Below are 19381 nucleotides of genomic sequence, written 5' to 3' on the forward strand. Positions count from 1 at the left end.
GACAGGATTTTGAAAGCTGCAATAAAGGAAATATTGTAGAGACAAATGTCTATAAGAGTGAGCTACGATAAATGATCATTCATGACCAATCAAAGGCCAGGACGCGGAGACAGAAGCTGTGTATTTAGCCAGTTTGAATGGAAATATAGCATGTAATGTAATAGAAATGGACAGGGGAGAAGTGAATAATGCTCCAGCTGTTGTTTGAGGTTTGTTTTATGGTCATTGTTTATATTTTTGGTACTGAAATGAATCCAAGCTGCCCACAGATGCCAGTCTTTATCAAGGCCCTGTCTGAGAATATTGCTGCCAAAGAATAAAATAAACAACAATTTCTATTTGTTTTGTTTGCATATCACTCACTACTTACAAACGCTTTGCATCCAATAATGCTTGAATCAAATAGACTTGTCTTGTCAAAGGTTATTGAGTGATTTGTTTGGCTGTTTTCCTTTTTTATCAAGCAGTAAAATTTGATGAATGTCCCTTTTTAACCAATATATATCGTGCAGGCATAGTGCAGAGGAGTATACTAAGGTGCATTTGAAAGAACAACATCTCTGCACGGAAATACATAAAAGTAGGAATGTAGAAGGAATGTAGCTGTAATTAAAAAGACAGCAGTCAGTGTCATTTCTGGGTTCTGTTCTCTAAGGCTCCCGGGTAGAAGGTGTTCTTGCGTCTGTGTTTCCCGGATTCGATGCACCTGAAACGTCTGTCTGCGCTCAATCGATGCTGTTCAGGGTGAGGTGGTATTATGTTGAGGCCTCAGCAGTGACCCTCTGAATAGCTCTCTGCACACAACGCAGGGATATAGTATATATTCACTCTTAAGCTCTTCAGGTTGTCTTACAATTGATTCGTACTGCCGATGTGAAAGCTTTCAAAGAGAGGCTTAAAGGGTTGAACTCTTATTGGTATGAAGAGCTGTGGATCCTGTTGGTTAACTGTTTCTTGTATCGTTCTTCTTTCTGCAGGTCAAGCTACTCATCTGTGCGTACAGAGTTCAGCTGCCATAATCACCAACACCAATTATAACACTATACACTCTCACATACACACACGCTGACACACACTGAGCAGCAAGAGCTAGGCGTCTTCTAAAGGAGCTCGTTGGGATCTCATGAAGTGAAATTAAAAACTGGCTTCCTCGGACGTCAGTGTTAATTCCCAAATTGATGACATCAATCATCAGAATCAATCCTGTCCACACTACTGCTCCATCTTATCCAACACTGAGGATCTCCAGAGTTCTAGTAGAGCCTGATAAAATCCCCGTCCATTTGTTGGTGAAATCATCGCTACTCAGCTTCTAGGAGGCAGTCAGAAACTCCCTCCTTCTCTCTCGGGAGTAACTCCCCTAAAAAAGAGAAAAAACTCCGCGGGTCGTGCCATTCCCAGAATTCTACTTTATGTCAGCGTGGATATGATAGATGTGTGTGTGTGTGTGTGTTTGTATACCTAGCTTGTGTGTGTAGATTGAGAACGGTTTTGAGTGCTTCAAAAGGGGATTTTCCCATTTCCCCCCATCATGTTGTTTTTTGGTAGCACCCCCCCCCCCCCCCCCCCCAGAGAGATTTATCAGTGTCAGTCAGATCTGCAGGATCTTTATAATTGTTTTGGATGTCGAATCTACCACTGCCTCATTGTACACACATTTTTCTGTAAACTTTCCCACCCCAATGAGGTTTAAATTGTGTGAAATTTGCTTGCCAGCCTTTATTTATAACATCTGTTTGTTTCCCAGTACCAACAACCAGTTTTTTACAAGACGAGTTATTAAATTCACATCCTAGTAACTTCACAAACACTGACTAAATTCTCCTGAGCTACATAAACGGTTTACGTGCATCTTTAAAGTGGGTTTAATCCTCCTTTACAAACCCAGTGTCTCATTTGCAACCCTTTTCCACAGGTGAGTCCACCAGAATTAGGTTTTTAATGAATGGGAAACTTCCATGCACAGATTTGCTGTTTATATTTTCTGGTTTGTACATACTTTATATACATATTAACAGTTATTAGAAGGTCATCTGATGACTGCTAATGTTTAGCTGCTTTTTGTATGTGCCCTTGTAGGAGAGGATTAATTTATTTAGTGTGTACAGTGAAAAGCTATAAGGGCTAAACCTTAGATCTTGTTAGCAGCCTTTTGGTTTCAGATTATTAGAGACATTTTTACTACGTGTGTCAATGCCGGATTGCCAATAAAGAATCTGATAATGTTTTTTCTAAATTTGAACCTAAATGTGAGAGTATGTTTTATTTTGATCTGTGTGATAATGTTTGTGAACTCAGCTTAGATCAGGTTTCTTTAAAAGATATTTGAACAATGTTGTTGAAATGTGTTTGCAGTGCTGGCTGAACCACTGCTTTTGTCTGAAAAACAATTTCACCAGGCCTGTCAATGCTTCCTTAAAATCATGAGTTTTCACGTTGTGTTTGTCTTGTCAAAATTAAAAATGTAAAGAAGAAATGGTAACACTTTAGTTGAATGGGTGTTCATAAGACTGTCATAACATTGTCATAACCAGGGCACCTGTCTTAAACATTAATGAATACTTGTGACCGTTGTCGTTAAGTGTCATTCGGTATGTCTCTTTTGATGCAAAGGTGACATTGTTTGAGATGTCCATATATGACGGTTTAATGTCGCGCTAACATATTAAGCTAAACGTTTTTCTTAAGTTTGACAGTTAGGTCTGCTATGACATGTTTATGACTGGTTTTGTCGTCCAGCAGTGGCTCAGTCAGTAGGGGCTTGGACTGGGAATCGTAGGGTCGCCGGTTCAAGTCCCCAAACAGACTTGAAATATGGAAAGTGGACCGCTACTTGAGAGGTCCCAGTTCACCCCTGCTGTGGCAAGGCAAAGGCACCGGACACCTCCAATCCTCCCCTCTCCATTGATCCCCGGGCGCAGCACAATAGCTGCCCACTGCTCCTAGCACTAGGATGGGTTAAATGCAGAGGACTAATTTCACTGTGTGTGCTCTGCTGTGTGCATGTATGTGACTAATAAAGAGGGTTTCATCCTCCGATTCTATCTATCTTTACATCAAAAGTATAACTTGTCTTTGTCAGTTATTTATGTGTAGAGATGCATACTACTTGCTAACCAAATGTCACAGCTCAATATTTAATAATTAACAAGCATAGGGATGCTTCAGAAATCTAACCCAAGGATACCTGATGTATAGAAAAATACTTTTTTTTGGTTTGGTCATTATGAAAGTGCAGAATGTTCAATTTTCTCTGCACTTTAAACTGCTTTCCTTTGCCTCATTATGCGTAATGATTTCCCAATGCATGGAAATAGACAGAAGTCAGTGTACCCCATGCAGGAGGAATAGCCAATGTTAGTGCTAATAGGGACTACTAAAGCTTTCAAGCGGATATATAACATATAGGATCTGTAGCTGAGATAACACTTGTTAAACAGTGGAACTGCTCCTTTAAAAGTAATGTGTACAGTGTTATGAGAACAAGTGGAGAGTTTTAACCTCATCACTCCTAGAATCTGATGTACACACATTTTACATCTACAAATATCTGGCTGTGATCCTGCAGATGGACATACTGTGTGTGTGTGTGTGTGTGTGTGTGTGTGTGTGTGTGTGTGTGTGTGTGTGTGTGTGTGTGTGTGTGTGTGTGTGTGTGTGAGAGAAGAAGGGTGATCAAAATGTTGTTCGTGCCAAATACTGTCGGTGCCAGTCCCTGCTTCACTTTAAGGATGTGTTTCATTCTCTGCCTTCAATAATTCATCATGTGGTTAGTATTTAATCCAGGTGATATCACACATGAAGCTAAAAATATGAGCAAATTAGACGATGTACAGCATATAACTTGTATACACCTTTTTGTAAAAGACATGGCCCGTGATATCATATCTTTATGATGATATATTATTTCAGGAAAAGCTGTCAAAACATCTCTTCTAGCCAGGTCTGAAATGTGAACTCTTACTATATAAGAAAGTGCTGTGCTTCAGAATAAAATAAGTACAAGAAAGTAATAACACTTTGTCCCTGGCCTTTCTCACTCATGTCATCGTTTCTTTTTATGCCACTTTCACTTCTACTAATTGTCAGTAGTAAATTACTCCAGTATATCTGACAGCTTTAGCTACATGGAACTATAAACGGTTTTAATCCATGACTGCATTTCATCTCTGATCGTATATAGTTTTTAAAAATCTTTACGGAACAGTAAGATATTCTTGGAGATTAAATACTGTATTCATTTGAGCTGGTTTGCTTTACCCTCTGCAATAGTGTAGGCCTAGTATTTAAGATAAAATAATATAATCTATTGCAGCAAATGGTTGTGCAGCAGTTGCAGTAGGACAGATAGCAAATACAAAATAAATACCAATAGTAAATATTCAAATTTAAAGGTGCAAATCCTATATATATCTACAACAACAAAAAGTACATTGTCTAAACATAAAGGTACAACCAAGAGGAAGACAGATGTATTGAACAAGCGTTGCTGTATTGCGCACATCAGAGCACAACATTAAAGAGGTCAGTGAACGCCTCACACGTACAAACACACGCACACACTTATTTCATGAATGCTATGTGGATCCATACTCTACTGCTGGGTGTAATAAAAGAACAGTCTGGATGTCGTCTTTAATTGGGTCCCAGTATCACAAACGTTGTATATGTTAGTTGCATTTGCGCATGTGGGAACATTGTAGAGTCGGATATTTGTGCAGAAGATCTGGCAACCCGACTGTTATCAGGATAATCTGGAAATAAATCCGCCAGATCCTCCTCCTGCCATCAGTGCGGTGAGTTTGGAGATATCTGTGGGGTTATTACAGTCTATAATGTGGGGTGAAGTGATGGGATTAACCCCTAGGTGAATCGATCTGCACGTTTCACTGATGCCGGTCAGTACCTTGAACGCACCTGAGCCGCCATATTAAAAACGTGATCATTACTTCCTCGGACTTTTGCAAAAAACACACCAAATTAACCCATCATATTGTTTGTTTGAGCTTATAGTTAACCTGTTGTGTTTACAATGATTATTTTGATTATAAAGGTATTTTAACATCCTTTGACATCCCCCTTTTTCATCAAGGACTTCCATAATGTGTCTTTTCTAACACTATTCAGGGATTATTAATGATTGTAAGCGCAGTTTTGTTTTCTCCTGCATGTCTGGATAAAATGACATAAGGAAACACGATGTTTTACGGACAGAACTGAAAACATGAACTCTCTCAACCCGGATCCTTGCTGCTGATTGGACCGAGTGTACTTCAGTGCAGCCTGTTTTAAAAAAAGGATCTAAACCTTTCATTATCAAAGTATGTCATTTCCCAGCGGATATGGTGTCAGTTTACACGGGTTACATGATCTGTATCGATAAGGTTAAATCAGCTTAATGGAACCAGCCATGCAACCCTCCTGATTGCCCCTCCTGCGCATGCGCGGCGAAAAGAAAATTAAGAAATAGGAATGGGTGACGTCAGAGAAGATAATACATGAGGGAGGTCCCACTCTGTGTTTGATTCCAATTTCAGTAAACGTGAGCATATATGCAAGACTTAAAGGACCATTACAGATTTTTTGGTAGTTAACTGTGTTTTATAGCACTGCCGAAAAAACGTATTCAGATCTATAATGGAAGTGAATGTAGCAATAGTGATGTGTAGAAGCACTAATTTTGAAATGATTCAAATCAAAATAAAAGTAGCCTCCCTAAGGGTCAAAGGAATCATTGCGTCGGAGAACAAAATCTAGAATAATAATTTTGATTAATTCATTAGTGGGGCTTTATTAAGGGTTGTTTATTCCCCATTGTGAGATTAATGATATTATATCATTATTTGTTTGCTTACATATGTATTAATAATATGAATCTGGCAAGTGAATACAGTTGTAAAAGAATAGTGTTTGCGTCTGAAATGTAGTGCAGTGGAAGTGTAGAATAAAATGGAAATACTCATTACTCATACATTCTCTTGACTTGTTTCCCATAATCTCTGCATGGCAGAAATATCAATTTACAGACTTAAAAATACGTTATTACAATCAACAACAAAGGTTTATAATTGGTGATTAGTGAGGCAGTTTGTGTGCATATTGTTTTGGAAAATCTTAAATTAATTTCGACATACAAAACAAATGTACATCATGTACAAACATTTCAGTCATGTTGCTACCAACTAAACACATTCGATTTAAATAAATAAAACATAATATTGATATTAAAGACAGTGAAATTAAATAATAAATACAATTAGTTAAATAAAATAACTTCATAAATGTATCAAATGATAAGAAATTTAAATACCTTATGTTTGTCATATATTCTAAGTAGAGTAATACGAATGCTCCTAGCTTACAATTTAATTTCTCTTTCTGTATTTGTGTATGCCCCATTATATTATAAGGATATAAGGAAATTCCTTGTACATGGGTAAACCTAATTGGCAATAAACCTGATTCTGAGTGCTCTCCTAACGCCTACGTCGGAAGTCACGGCTTCCTTACGTAGTGACTCATCTTCTCAACACACGATCTTTGGACGGAAAGTGGAAAGTTCTCCATTCTGCGCATGCGCTCCCCGGGATTAATGTCAAGGCACAAAAGTGGCGCTACACTGTTTCCAGCTCTACTCGGGTAAGAGAATTTCACAGACGTTTTTCTAACCCCAGTTTTACGCCTAATTAGTCAAAGTTTGGGGAACTTGTGCAGGCCTTTAGTCGGGGGTCCAGGGCCTCATCTGGGAGTCAAACCGGGGCGAGGAGACACACTAAAGTGAAGAATAAACAGTTTATTCTAACAGATTTTCTCCCAGGCTGCTGTGTGTGTGTGTGTGTGTGTTCTGCAGCCGCCTCTAGTCCCCAGTATTGTTCATTTGGCTCCCTAATGGCGGACGGCAGGCAGTGCTGTTTTCCATTGGGGGGGCGGGGGGTAAAGGGAGGGGAGTTAGGTGGGGGGGAGTGCATTATGGTTGTGAAATTACCGGGTTTAGACCGGGTCACGGTTGAATCCAAACCCTTGTAAACACGATGCAGGGTGTTTCTGTGCACCTCGTTGTTTACCCCACCGCATGACACAAATGAGTGCAGTTCATGTGATGCGTAATGCAAAGCGCGCCCCTGGTGGTGGTGGGGTATATTTGCCACTGATTGCGCCAGGGTGGCCTCCGTGCAAGGGGGCAACTTCCAATTAAAAGCCCAGCGTCACAGGTATCCTAAAAATCGGGCTTTTTATCCGGTTCTCCGGCCTGCTTTGGTGAAATGCCCTACTAGGAATAATTAACTGGACAAAAAGGAGGGGGTACCACACGTTTCCCAACCTTTACAATCGTACTATGTGTATGCTGTGCAAAATGTGACACTATTTTGTATCTGAGGGCAATAAGTTGTGATCATTTCTAGTGGTATTGCAACAATGGCGCAGTCTGTGCCTGCTCACCTCCCCTCGTTGCGCCGCTAATCCAGTGGCTGTTTGCGCCAGGAAGGGCAGGGGTGGAACCACGTTTCTCCTGGATCCCAACTCTGAATCCAACCTACCCCCCTCATTCACCTGGGTTATTTATGGAACAGTTGCGCTGCTCAGGTAGTTCTGTTTCTTATTATTAAAGTTTTGGACCGGCTTCTGCAGTTGGTTAAATATGATTGCTGTGGAAAAGGGGGATGGACCGGGTTATGTGCTGTTGTGTTCCTCGTCATGGGGCTGTGTTAATAACCAAGGGCACAGCCAGGGGGGACTCAAGCGGGCCCCTGAAGATTGGTACAGACTGTCCTTCAGTGCTGATTGTCTAACATTTCCTATTAGGGCTGCAGGATAGGGAGGGTTTAGTTTTGCTTTAATCTGCCAGGTAACCGGACTGTTTTGTAGCCCATCAGCTGGGGGATGTTCTGGTGGCTGCGCATTACGCATCATATCTCAGTGACATAAGCCTTATATAATAATCTCAGTCGTTTTTTGGTTGAAAATACTATTCGTCGGATGTTATCTGCGCAACTGGCGCAAACAGCTGCCTGCCTGCACCTTGTGACCTCCTTAGGGAGGGGAATGATGTGCGCAATCTGACAGCATTGGAGAGGTAGAGGATGTGAGGTGATGATGTGGCGCAGGTTTTTGCACGATAGAGGCAGTCTTACCCCCCAACCCCAGCCTCTCTCTGACCACCTGGTGTTGACGTTAGAGCAGCAAGGTTGCATGTCAGAGCTCATTAATACTGGACCCTCGTTTGCCTCTCGTACACGTGAATGCAGGCTGGCTCATAGCTCTGCATTGCAGTCTGATCTGAGTCTACACCAGGCTATTTTTTCCCCTCAGTGCACTACTGAGTTTTACTTAGATTCGCTGTGATCTTGTATTATGTGATGCTTTTATGTTGTAGCTTTGCTTGGAGAAGGGGGTGCCTTTGGGTCCTCTCTATATTTTGACACCAGTTAACCCCACATACAGAGAGCCAGTTGCAATCCTAAACCACATAGACATAAAATACAAGCTCGAGTTGGATTACACACAGTATTCTGAATACCTTCCTGTTTTTTTTTAACAGTCAAGAACAACTTATTGATCTTGAATGTCACGGTTTTCACTTGTGCTTCCTGTCCCGTGGTCACCAAGAGCAATGCTATAGCTTCAGTGTTTTATAGTCACGTGCATCCTGTCAATCATCCCAAAAATCGGATTAAACTCTGGTGATATACCTTCACACATGCAACTTGCATTTCCTCTTTACATTTCTATTTTCATATAGGCAAATTCAGGCTAATGTATGAAAATATTGACATTGTTCAAACAGGTTGACATGGTTTGAACACATATTTAAGCATGTTTTGCATCTAACTTAAAGAAACGTATGTGAACTTTCATGGCCGATCCCAAAACAGGAAGTGATAGAATAGATAGATTGATCTCCAGATGAAGTCAGTTGATTATTATTTGTAGACCAACATTAAGTAGGTATCAACTGTTTTAGAGTTTAAAGTGGTGTCAGGATAGGATAACGTGGACTGTATACAAGGGGTGAGATGCAAAAGTAACGCAGCGTAATGTTTCCTATAGTTGTTGTAGGAAGTGTGATGTGATGCAGTGGCTTGGAGCAAATTTCCCAGTAGGACAATGCATGTTTTGAACACAGATTCTGATTGAATGTTTTGTGTCTGATTGCTGCTTTTTTTTTAACACAATAGGCTTGTTGTAAATACTGGTGGTTACTTTCGGAGAGTCAGAGATGCAAAGATTGTGTTTACAAAAGCTGAGGTTGGGTTTGTTGTAAGATAAGAATTGTTTGCCCATTTCAGAAATGTTTTTAGTTTAGGTTTAGGTTAGTGTCAATCAGCTTCAGATGACAGTTACCTTTGAGAACGTTGGCTGCTTTGTTAAATAAAAATACACTTTTGTTGTAATACCTTAAAATAAAGGTATTGGATTTTGGTATACTAACCAATTGGCAGTGGTATTGATAGAAGTATTGGAAATATACCCGGCACTACTGCAGGACTATTGCATTGGATTTGAGTCATGTGTTATTTTGCCAAGTAGCTGTCTTTACAATCATTTGTGTAAATAAAGCTGGTTTTCGTCAAGTGACTGTCTTTGTATTTCCACACTTAGTCCTTTATGTAAATATTTGGTGAATAGGAAAAGCAAAATATTGTATTGCATTATCGATATCAAAGTGTCTGTTGAAAGATATTTAGATTTTTCCACTTTCCTGTCAGAAGGTCGTTTGGGTCAGGCTGGATTTCCTTCCATACAAAATGTTGCAAAATCTCAACTACACCATGAATTACATTAAAGTCAAGTGAAAGGTGTAAGTTATGAACAAAGCATCCCCAATTTGCCTACCTGTTTCTTCTGAAGTATGGCAGCTGTAGCGGTGTGATTTATTTTAGGTGCACCCCACTTTGCTGGGGCCAAAATGGCCGCCGCAATAATGTCATGCAGTGATGTGGCTTCCTCTGTAGTGCAGACTTGTTGAAGCGCTGACGAATGTTTTCAGGTGCGTTCAGGCTCTTCCTGTTCAATGTGGGTGAAGAACATAGAGCTGCAAAGATTGTAGTCAGTGCAGAAAAATGTGTGTGAGGTTGCATCTCTGTGTGTGTGTGTGTATGTGTGTGTGTGTGTTTGTGCTGAAGCAGCAGTGATGTGTTGTGTGATCTCCCTGCTGTGTGACATAAAAAGGGAGATTTTGACAGAAACAGATCAACAAAGAGTGCAGAGATCCCCAAAACTGCTTTAAATAGCATTTGATCCCGAGTGTGGCAATATATTTTGGATATTAAGGAGGACATATTCTGCTCATTTTCAGGTTCATATCAGTACTGAGTGTCTCTCCTGGGACATGTCTCCATGCTTTAATGTTCAGAAAGCTCTTTATGTTTCTCATACTGCCTGTGCTGCAGCACCTCTTTTCACCCTCTGTCTGAAACCAGAGCCTAGTCTGCTCTGATTGGTTAGCTGGCCGGCTCTGTTGTGATTGGTCTACTGCTTTAGAGATGTCCCGCCCCTTAGCCTATCACGTACAATGCGTTGGAGTGCTATCCAATAGAAGCGCAAGTGTAATATAGTGACGTCACTATGTTCTGGAAGTAAACAAAGGAGTCTAATGGAGGCGTTTCAGGCGGGGGGGGGGGGGGGGGAGAGTGTGGGAGAGAAACTTTTGAGATTTGAGCCTTTTTTGAGCCTAGTGATGTCACTATGTTAGTCGAATGGAGGCGTTTCAGGCTCTACTGCAACTATTTTTATAACCGATTGATCATGAAAGTACATTTTCAAGCAGGAGTTTTAGCCTCACAAATATCAAAAGTCGTCGTTTCCTCAGTTTTATATCAGATTAAACTGAATATCTTTGGTTTTTGGACAAAACAGACTTTTTGTGACTGAAAACACTCATTGCTCACAGCGATGATACAGACTGGTATCACTTCAGCGCCCCATAGGCTTACATTGAACCAATGTAAATGATCTGTTGAGCGACTCAACAGCACCCAGATGCAGAGAACAAGTCCCTGTGGTGGCGGTGGTGGTGATGAGCCACACCGTCACCACGGCAACCAAGGTGTAGCTTCACCAGTTGCTGGGGGCAACAAGAGAGAAACTGTGTGGCACGATATGCAGGGAGCTAGGAAGTGGGGGTGGGGGGGGGGGTTGAGACGGCAGGTGACAGGAGGTGTAGATTGCTGGGTCGTTAGGAAGGGAAGGAGGTGCTGAGAGGAGAGGAGAGACAGGAGGAGGAGGAGGAGGAGGAGGAGCGACGTCGCTTCCCGTTGCTGGGCAGGCACGTAGCAGCTTCCTGAGAACGGGGCTGGGTGATGTGGATTATAAATAATGTATGCCACATTTATTGATTAAATATATTGATGTATTCTTATTTCCTCTAAAAATAGCCCCTCATCACAACATCACAGCAGCACGATCACAGTCCTCTCATCTTAAAGAGCCTCTCCTGGGACATGTCTCCATGCTTTAATGTTCAGAAAGCTCTTTATGTTTCTCATACTGCCTGTGCTGCATCCCCATTTTTTCACCCTCTGTCTAAAACCAGAGCCCAGTGTGCTCTGATTGGTTAGCTGACTGATTCTGTTGTGATTGGTCAACCGCTTAGAGATGTCCCGCCCCTTAGCCTATCACGTACAATGTGTTGGAGCGCTGAATACGTTATTGTCTGAGTGATGCTCTCAGCCTTCATTTGGTCTGTAGAAAGTAGGGGCTACTTTGTCTTCCATTGCTGTTTCCAAACGCATATTCCGAACTTGCTTTGGAGCGTCACATATTTTGCTCTGGTTTCCTGTGGTCGGCTCCCCTTCGTACGGGTCATGTGACATGCTCAATTATATATGTTTGTGTCTTTGAGGGACAATGCCATGGAGTCACAAGAGTAGCCAAAGCTAGACAAGTTAATGACAATTTGTACTCGATGAACTACAGCTGCAGTCGATCAGAGTATTGCCCACCTTCACTTGAACCTGCTCTGAAGCCTTGACTGTTACTGAGTCTTAGCCGCCTCCTTTCACAGTGTGTTTCCTGCCGCACAAAGCTCTGCACTATCCTTCAACTCTATTACTATATAATATGCATTTAAAGCAATGTTGGAATCCTTTGAGAAATTGCCTTAGAAAGTGTTTTGAAAAGACAGAATGTTTCTAAGCTGATTTTTAAATATAGCGATAGATTTCAGAGCTCTTTAAGGAGCCGACTGTACCGTGGTTCAAGTTAAAGCTGAAATGGTAAAAAAAATAGCAAATGCAAATCATTAATTGGTATCACAGTTTGCATTGTGCATTATAAACACCCAATGCACATTACTCTACAAAACATGACAACAAAAACTGACTAAATAACATTTATTGAAGACTATATTCAAGATAAAAATGTAGGAAACCAATTTTTCATCTCATGTGTTTTTCTCCCCCCTTTTTGTGATTCATAAAGAGACCTTTCACTAGGAAGACATTTTACTGCCAATGATGTCAATATTTAGTTGGAATGCATTCATTTACATAATAATAATTTAGATAACATGCTGTTTATTAGTATTTTGGATGAGGTCTAGGGAGCGTAGCAACATTTAATTGACTAATAGCTCATATCCCGAGTGGTGACTAACGATGGCAGTGGTTCTTCACCTGGCATTTGGGGGGGGCGGCTTGTCTCAGGGGACACCTGCTGCAGTACCTGTGCAGCTGTCAGGAGATAATGAGGTGGAGCCAGCTCCACAGATTGGTTTTACGATGATTAAACCGGCTTTTTTTTTGTGTTTTTGGTGTTTTGCCAGGTGGTTGCCTTAGCGATGGACGGGGAGCCAGAACCAAGCCCTGCCGCAGCAGAAGAGGCAGGGGAGCGGGTGGAGCCCATGGATGCCACTCCCTCCCCCGAGCAACAGGCCACGCCCCCCTCCGAGGAGGCTGGGGAGGAAGCTTCCATGGTAACGGAAGAAGATGATGAAGCCACAAAGGAGGAGGGGGGTGCAGAGGACGATGATGATGTGGTCCTCTTGGGGGTGGAGGATCCCCAGCCTTCTGCCACAACTCCTTCCCACGACACGCCCAGCACAGCCTGCCTGGAGCCAGCTGATGCCGCGGCGCCTGTAGACATGTCCGCGGAGGAGGAGGAGGAGGAGGAGGCGACTCCCGTTTCTCCAGCGTCTTCCAGCACCTCCACGGCGGCAGCTCCTCCTAAAACTCCAACCCAAGAAGCAGAGCCCATAGTGATCGACGACGAGGAGGACTCTGAGCAGAAAGACACTTCCTCACCGGCGCTCCCCGGGGGCTCCTCAGACTCCCGCTCGCCCGGCGTCCTCGGCAGCACCGATCCGGACTCAGAGATCCGGATCTCCAGCGTCACCACTCTGGGCTCGGGCAGACAGAAGGGAGGCTCAGCTGCTCCTGCAGCCAAGACCCTGACACATGAAGCGGACGACCGGGAAGACATGAACCTGATGATCACCTCGGTGACCTCACTGCAGGACGGGGGGGCAGCTGTGACGGTGGTGAGAAGTTCTTATTTTTCACTTTATTTCGTCTTGTTTACATCTTTTTGGGTTCCTCTCAAACCAAACCATCCTTGGGTTTCCTGATGTTCTCTCACTCAGTAAAAAACTAACCGTACACTCTTCTCTCTTCAGGTGGGTGACGGCCAGGCGGAGGAAAACGGTCTGCAGATCAGCAGTTCGTTCAGCCTGATTCCTGACACCCCATCTGGTCGCCCAACAGCCTCGTTTAACCCTGGGCGGGGCTCAGGCCCCCTGGGACAGCTGGTGCAGAATGGAGACTCGGGGACACACAATAGAACAGGTAATGCTTTTATTATGCAGCAAAGGAAATTTAACTTGAGCATGTTCTCACGGGTAAAATGTGACGCTTGTTACCGGAATGATGCGTGTGTGCAGGGGGGCAGAACATAAAGAAGAGCCTCTTCTGCTTAAACCTCCTGAAGGCTCCTGAAAACAAGGGGAAAATATGTGAATCCTAATTTTAGTTTTAAGGAACCTGCATGTTGTTCCTGTGTTTCCTACTTTTGTCCTCCTGTTTATGTCAGAGGTGAAGAGTTAACGCGAGTGTGTTTCAAAACTTTACCCTGTGTACAAAGTCATCATCGTAAAAGTGAAAATGAATGTGACTAACAGTTATTGACTCTAACCGTAACCTGTTTTCCTTATTTGTTTACGGGATTAACAGACACAGTTAAGGTGTCAGATAGCGGCCTCCTCCTCACCTCAAAAGCATCATCTTGATTTTAAATGCTGCAGTTGAACGCTACGTCATGCAGCAGACACAGCGAGGGCTTTGAAGTCTGTGAATAGTTGATGTGGGACAGCGGGACGGAGACAGTTGGATATTTCCTGTCATCTCCTCCAGGGGGTGCTGTGGACTACACTGGTAGTCTTTTCAAAAACTTCATGACCTTTTTATTGATGCATCAAGACCTCTCTACTGCCTTTAAACAAATTAATCAGAAACACATTTAGAGCGGCCACTTCCTGCTGCAGCATCCAGTTCTTCAGTCACAAAAACAACTAACCCTGGTTTGACTGGAGATACAACAAGTGTGGAGTTTAGTTTGTTTTAGATTAGTTTTACCAGAATTGAAATCAGCTGTTACAATAAATACTTTATTACCTGATTGGTCAAGATGCTTTGGAGCTCAGCTTTCAGTTTCTATCCTCGATATATTTCAGACAAACTCCCAGTAAAAGCAGCAGTGCAGCAAATATCTCTTCTTTTTAATCAAGACTAAAGACTTATTGATGTCTTACACTGTATTAGTTTTATAATATCTTTCTTTTGCCTTACCTAACGGACTAATGGTCAGCCTGCATACCTGTAATGTCACTGGTTTAATACCAGCAAGGGACCTTTTTAATTGATGCTCTGACAAAGTGAATCCTCTTTCCCTCCCTTCAGACTCGTGGATCTCTCAGTCAGCTTCAGTTCCCCGCAACCAGAAGCAGTCGGGGGTGGACTCTCCCTCCCCGGCCTCCTCTCTTCCCAAACCTCCTGGCCAGTCTTCCTCCAACACTTCCTCCTCTGGATCGCAGCCACAGGCCAAAACCGTCAAGGTAATTCCCCCCCCTGTTCCCTGTCTGTGTGTGTTGTTATGTTGGGTGAAGGTCATTATTTGGAGGAACACACTTTCATAGCTGACTGGACTTTAGTTTTTAGATTTCCGATGGAGCGGTTCAGTTGTCCATGCAACTTTAGTTGATGAGTTTTATACTTTTAATTTAATTAAGTTAAAAAACAAAGAGTTTTCATCCATTTAAAACGTCTGTTCCATCTGTCAATGGTTTCTAAATAAAGCATGTTGTGGAAAGAGTTTCATAGGCATGAGTTAAAGGATATTAGCATTAAAATATTCTCCCAAGTACAGATGAGTTATTTTAAATGTAGTTCATTTTAAACAGGCTGGGTGTACCACTTCCTTTCCTGCATTGTTTCTTATTTATTCACTTTTTATGTTTAATTTCTGTGGTTTTCTTATTTATTTATAATACAAATTTTGTCCGTACTTTATTTTAATTCATTTGAAACAGTTCTAAAGAAACATGTGTAGATCCAAGGTGTGTCTCTTTTCAATCCAAGGCCAATAACATTTTGGGCAATACAGATAGCTCTCCTGGCAGAGTCCTAGATAACGTATCGCCATTGTAAAGCCGCCCCACAGGGAAGTTATTGTTCTGTTTGCTGATCCCAGGTGACCTGCGCTAACTGTAAGAAGCCTCTGAAGAAAGGACAGACGGCCTACCAGCGCAAAGGCTCCACCCACCTGTTCTGCTCCACCACCTGTCTGTCCGCCTTCTCACACAAACCCGCCCCCAAGAAGAGCTGCACCATGTGCAAGAAGTGAGTCCCAATCACATAAAGACGGCTGGAACCTCATAAGACCTTTCATTGTTTAATTTAGGATTGTACATGTGGCATGTGGGGACGATTCAAGAGGGGTTAGGGTTATAAACATCTTTGTGTTTCCAAAAATGGGAACAAAATCGTTGTATTTTTAAGATTTTATTTACTATCAACACATCTTCATTGTTTGTTTTTGTTTATTTGACAAGGTTACATACATTTACACAGTTAAAAGAACATCAATGATAAAAAATACATTCAATTAAAACTGTATATCTTCTTTTTACTCTAACGCTGGTTTATTGTATTTCTATTTTTAGAATAGTTTGTTTCTATTTTTCATTTCTAATTATGGGCAATGCCTTGTTTTGTTTTATGCTGCTGCAACGCAAACATTTCAATTTCGATTCATGATGTCTTAAATTACATGACTTTTTGAGGCCATTGTAATATTTAAAAGTCAAATTTAATTACATCTCAATTAAAATGAAGGTGTGGGTGCCTGCATGGAGAGAGTACAGCATCTAAGAGCAGAATTAAAGATGGATGTATACTTTATTTATCCCCAGCTGGGAAAGTGTTCTGTCACAGCAGCATTGTCGATATTCATTGTACATCAATAAAGAAAATAGAAGAAAATACATATAGAATAAACATTAAAAGCAAATGTATTGAGAAGATTATCTAAGAATACACACTTTGAAATACACTGATTATTAGAATACTCTCCAATAGACTAAACTACGACAAGGACAGAAACAGATGAGCAAAGGGCACTATATACATTTAAAATATGTGCACAGTAGCTTATAGTAAACTATATCCTGTGATGTATTGACCAGGGTTCTTGCCTGTAGGGATGTTTTACTGTATCTGTAATTATTCAAAACCCTTTCCTCGTTTTCTACTCTTACATTTACTAACTGATGGATGTTTTTCCTGTAGATGTAATTGTGTCTGTTCTCTGTGTTGTGTTTCTCAGGGATATCACAAACATGAAGGGCACCATCGTGGCTCAGGTCGACTCCAGCGAGGCGTTCCAGGAGTTCTGCAGCACGGGATGCCTCGGAGCTTACGAGAACAAGCAGAACCCGCCCAAATCAGGCCTGAAAACCAAATGTACCGTCTGTGGCAAACTCACAGAGGTCCGTCTGTCTGCATGCTCCTTCCCTCTCCCTTTACCTGTCACTCTGAATCAGAGCAACACATGCCTCCATATTCCTGACAGTTGAATGAATAATGAAGTAGTTAAATAAAGTCAGAGGGGAGAAACCAGATTGTGTGAAAATCTGCAGCAGCTCTTCACGTCTGGACTGAAGTATAATCATGGCTATAGCGATGCTAGAATAATCTGACTCCCTGAGGAAGCTCAACATTGCTAACGGCCTTCAATGTAATGCAGTCCAACACACAGAGCCTGGCGTGACTGCAGTATATGCATCTCTTCTTTAATTACAACCTTTGCTCTTTAAAAAAATGCCTTTCCTCTCTGTTTCTCCTCAATGAATGTTATCTTACCTCCGTTTCATCGCCTCTGTCTCTCCGTTGTCTTCCTCCTCAGGCCGCTTCCATTCAATATTTATACCTTTCTTCTTCCTCGTCTGCCTTCACTCTTCTCTTGTTCTCTCGCCTTCTCTCTTTTCTCCATTTCTAAAATTCAGCATGGTGTCTTAAGGCCCGATTGCAGCAGGCTTCCAACTCAGTCTCCATGGCATCCTGAAACAAAACCAGTCTCAATATTGGAGAATAGTTCCTCCCACGGCAAAATAAAGCCGTCAAATAGTTTGTGGTTGCCTTAGCTCCACAAGTATCCAAATTAAATTAACTAACATCAGTTATTTCAGAGCTTGGCAAGACTAACCAGTACTACTGTCACCTAGCAACTACAACCATCTGCATTTATAACATCTGCATTTATCACACTTGTGGTATCAACAACCTCTGAAATGTCCAAATTGACCAATCAGAATCCAGTATTCAACCATGTGTATGCTAACTGTGTATGAAGCGAGAGAAAGAGAGAGAGAGAGAGAGAGAGAGAGAGATCTGCAGACAGCAAAGATCTTGGATGGAGGAGAAATGTAAAGTAAACGTTTTTAACTCCTGCTGTTTCCCTCTCTGTATTTCCCTCGGTCCACAGATCCGTCACGAGGTCAGCTTTAAGACTGTGACCCATAAGATCTGCAGTGACACGTGTTTCAACGTGTACCGCCGGGCCAACGGGTTGATCATGAACTGCTGCGAGCAATGTGGGGACTACCTGCCCTGCCGATCCACAGCCAACCACTTCCTGCTGGTGGACGGCCAACAGAAACGCTTCTGCTGCCAGAACTGCATCAGGGACTTTAAGCAGGTACTGTAGCTCAACACAGGTGTGTGTGTGTGTCTGGAGGGAGCCTGGGGGATGGAGTTATTCATTTCATTCAACCATAGCCATTAAAATTCAAGCTCTGCTGAACTATTTCAATCATTTCAGCCGTGGTGACCCCGCCTCCCACACACAGCCCCCCCAATAAAACCACCATGTATAGTATATATTTTTTAAGTAAAAGTGATGTCTACAGGGGTTTTTCTAATATAGTGTGAGGCGCTAACATTCACTTCCGGTCAAAATTAAGCCCCGCCCACTTTCTGTTGAAAATCAGAGTGAAGAAATAGTTCCTTCATGTCTTAAAGCTGCGGAGTCATTTATCGCACCTCAAACAACAAATAAATCCAGAGTTACGGTTTCTTTACTTCCTCTCCAGAAAAAAGGAGGGTAAAAGAAAGGATGTGATTCAGAAATCATGATGGCTGATCAAAAAAATCACCAACCAGTCGCATTATGTTTATGATCTCCAAATGCAGAGTTTAATTGGACGTGTTAAACATCCAGTTATTCTAAATTACTGGAAATTGTTCTGAATAAATTGTGTGGCAGAATAATATTTGCCGGAAATGTTGGGATTGTATTTGTTGCCTGGCAACACTAGCCCATTGGATCTATGGAGTCTCATTTCAGTGTTATTAAACTCTCTGAATAATGAGCGGATGTGTGTCCGGTAATGAGCTCTCGTGTACAAAGTTTTTGGAGGATCGAAACCTGATGGAGAGGAATTATCTGCCTACATTTGCAAGTTCTTTTCTCCATTTCTGACCATCTCCAGTGTCATCATTTAGAAAATACAAAGCTGCTGAACTCTAATTAGAGAAAATGTATTTGGTCGCAGCAGGAGAGAAACTCTTGAAGATGTTATGCCTGCCAGTTTTAAAGAACAAATTTAATTTAGTAGTTGCAGTTTTGCTCACTGAGGGAAATGATTTATTATCCACACACAGATATCATTGGATTATCCTCGTTGTGCTTTGAAGGGAGAAATGTTAGAATGATGCTCTGTGTCTCACGATGCATATTGAAGACTTTATCAGGTAATGCAATAATTATTAGATCAGATTTCTGGGCCTGATGTTGCTTCCCCTGATGCTAGTAGGCGGACAAAGGGGTTATTTGATTAGCTTTTGTGGCGGGATCACAAAACAAACATGAGATTGTTGAAGAAATTTGCCGT

The 19381-nt window shown here is 41.9% G+C and overlaps 2 protein-coding genes and 1 long non-coding RNA gene across 3 annotated transcripts in view; 2 read left to right on the forward strand and 1 right to left on the reverse strand.

Annotated features, from left to right (window-relative positions):
• mphosph8 (M-phase phosphoprotein 8) overlaps nucleotides 1-3062 on the forward strand; it is a 23109-nt gene extending 20047 nt beyond the window's left edge. Inside the window, exon 14 of the mRNA XM_063887132.1 lies at nucleotides 978-3062. Coding sequence (XP_063743202.1) covers nucleotides 978-1019 — 42 coding nt within the window. The 3' untranslated portion in view covers nucleotides 1020-3062. The remainder of the gene's footprint in view (nucleotides 1-977) is intronic.
• Nucleotides 1-9952, reverse strand: part of LOC134866920 (uncharacterized) — an 11674-nt gene extending 1722 nt beyond the window's left edge. Inside the window, exon 1 of the long non-coding RNA XR_010166089.1 lies at nucleotides 9835-9952. This is a non-coding gene — a long non-coding RNA (uncharacterized LOC134866920). The remainder of the gene's footprint in view (nucleotides 1-9834) is intronic.
• zmym2 (zinc finger, MYM-type 2) overlaps nucleotides 4782-19381 on the forward strand; it is a 25600-nt gene continuing 11000 nt past the window's right edge. The window contains 7 exon segments of the mRNA XM_063887133.1: nucleotides 4782-4796; nucleotides 12764-13477; nucleotides 13613-13781; nucleotides 14892-15046; nucleotides 15682-15830; nucleotides 16816-16978; nucleotides 17974-18186. Of these exon segments, the coding sequence (XP_063743203.1) occupies nucleotides 12779-13477; nucleotides 13613-13781; nucleotides 14892-15046; nucleotides 15682-15830; nucleotides 16816-16978; nucleotides 17974-18186 (1548 nt within the window). The 5' untranslated portion in view covers nucleotides 4782-4796; nucleotides 12764-12778.

Source organism: Eleginops maclovinus, chromosome 7, assembly GCF_036324505.1.
Source record: "Eleginops maclovinus isolate JMC-PN-2008 ecotype Puerto Natales chromosome 7, JC_Emac_rtc_rv5, whole genome shotgun sequence".
NCBI classification, from domain to species: domain Eukaryota; kingdom Metazoa; phylum Chordata; class Actinopteri; order Perciformes; family Eleginopidae; genus Eleginops; species Eleginops maclovinus.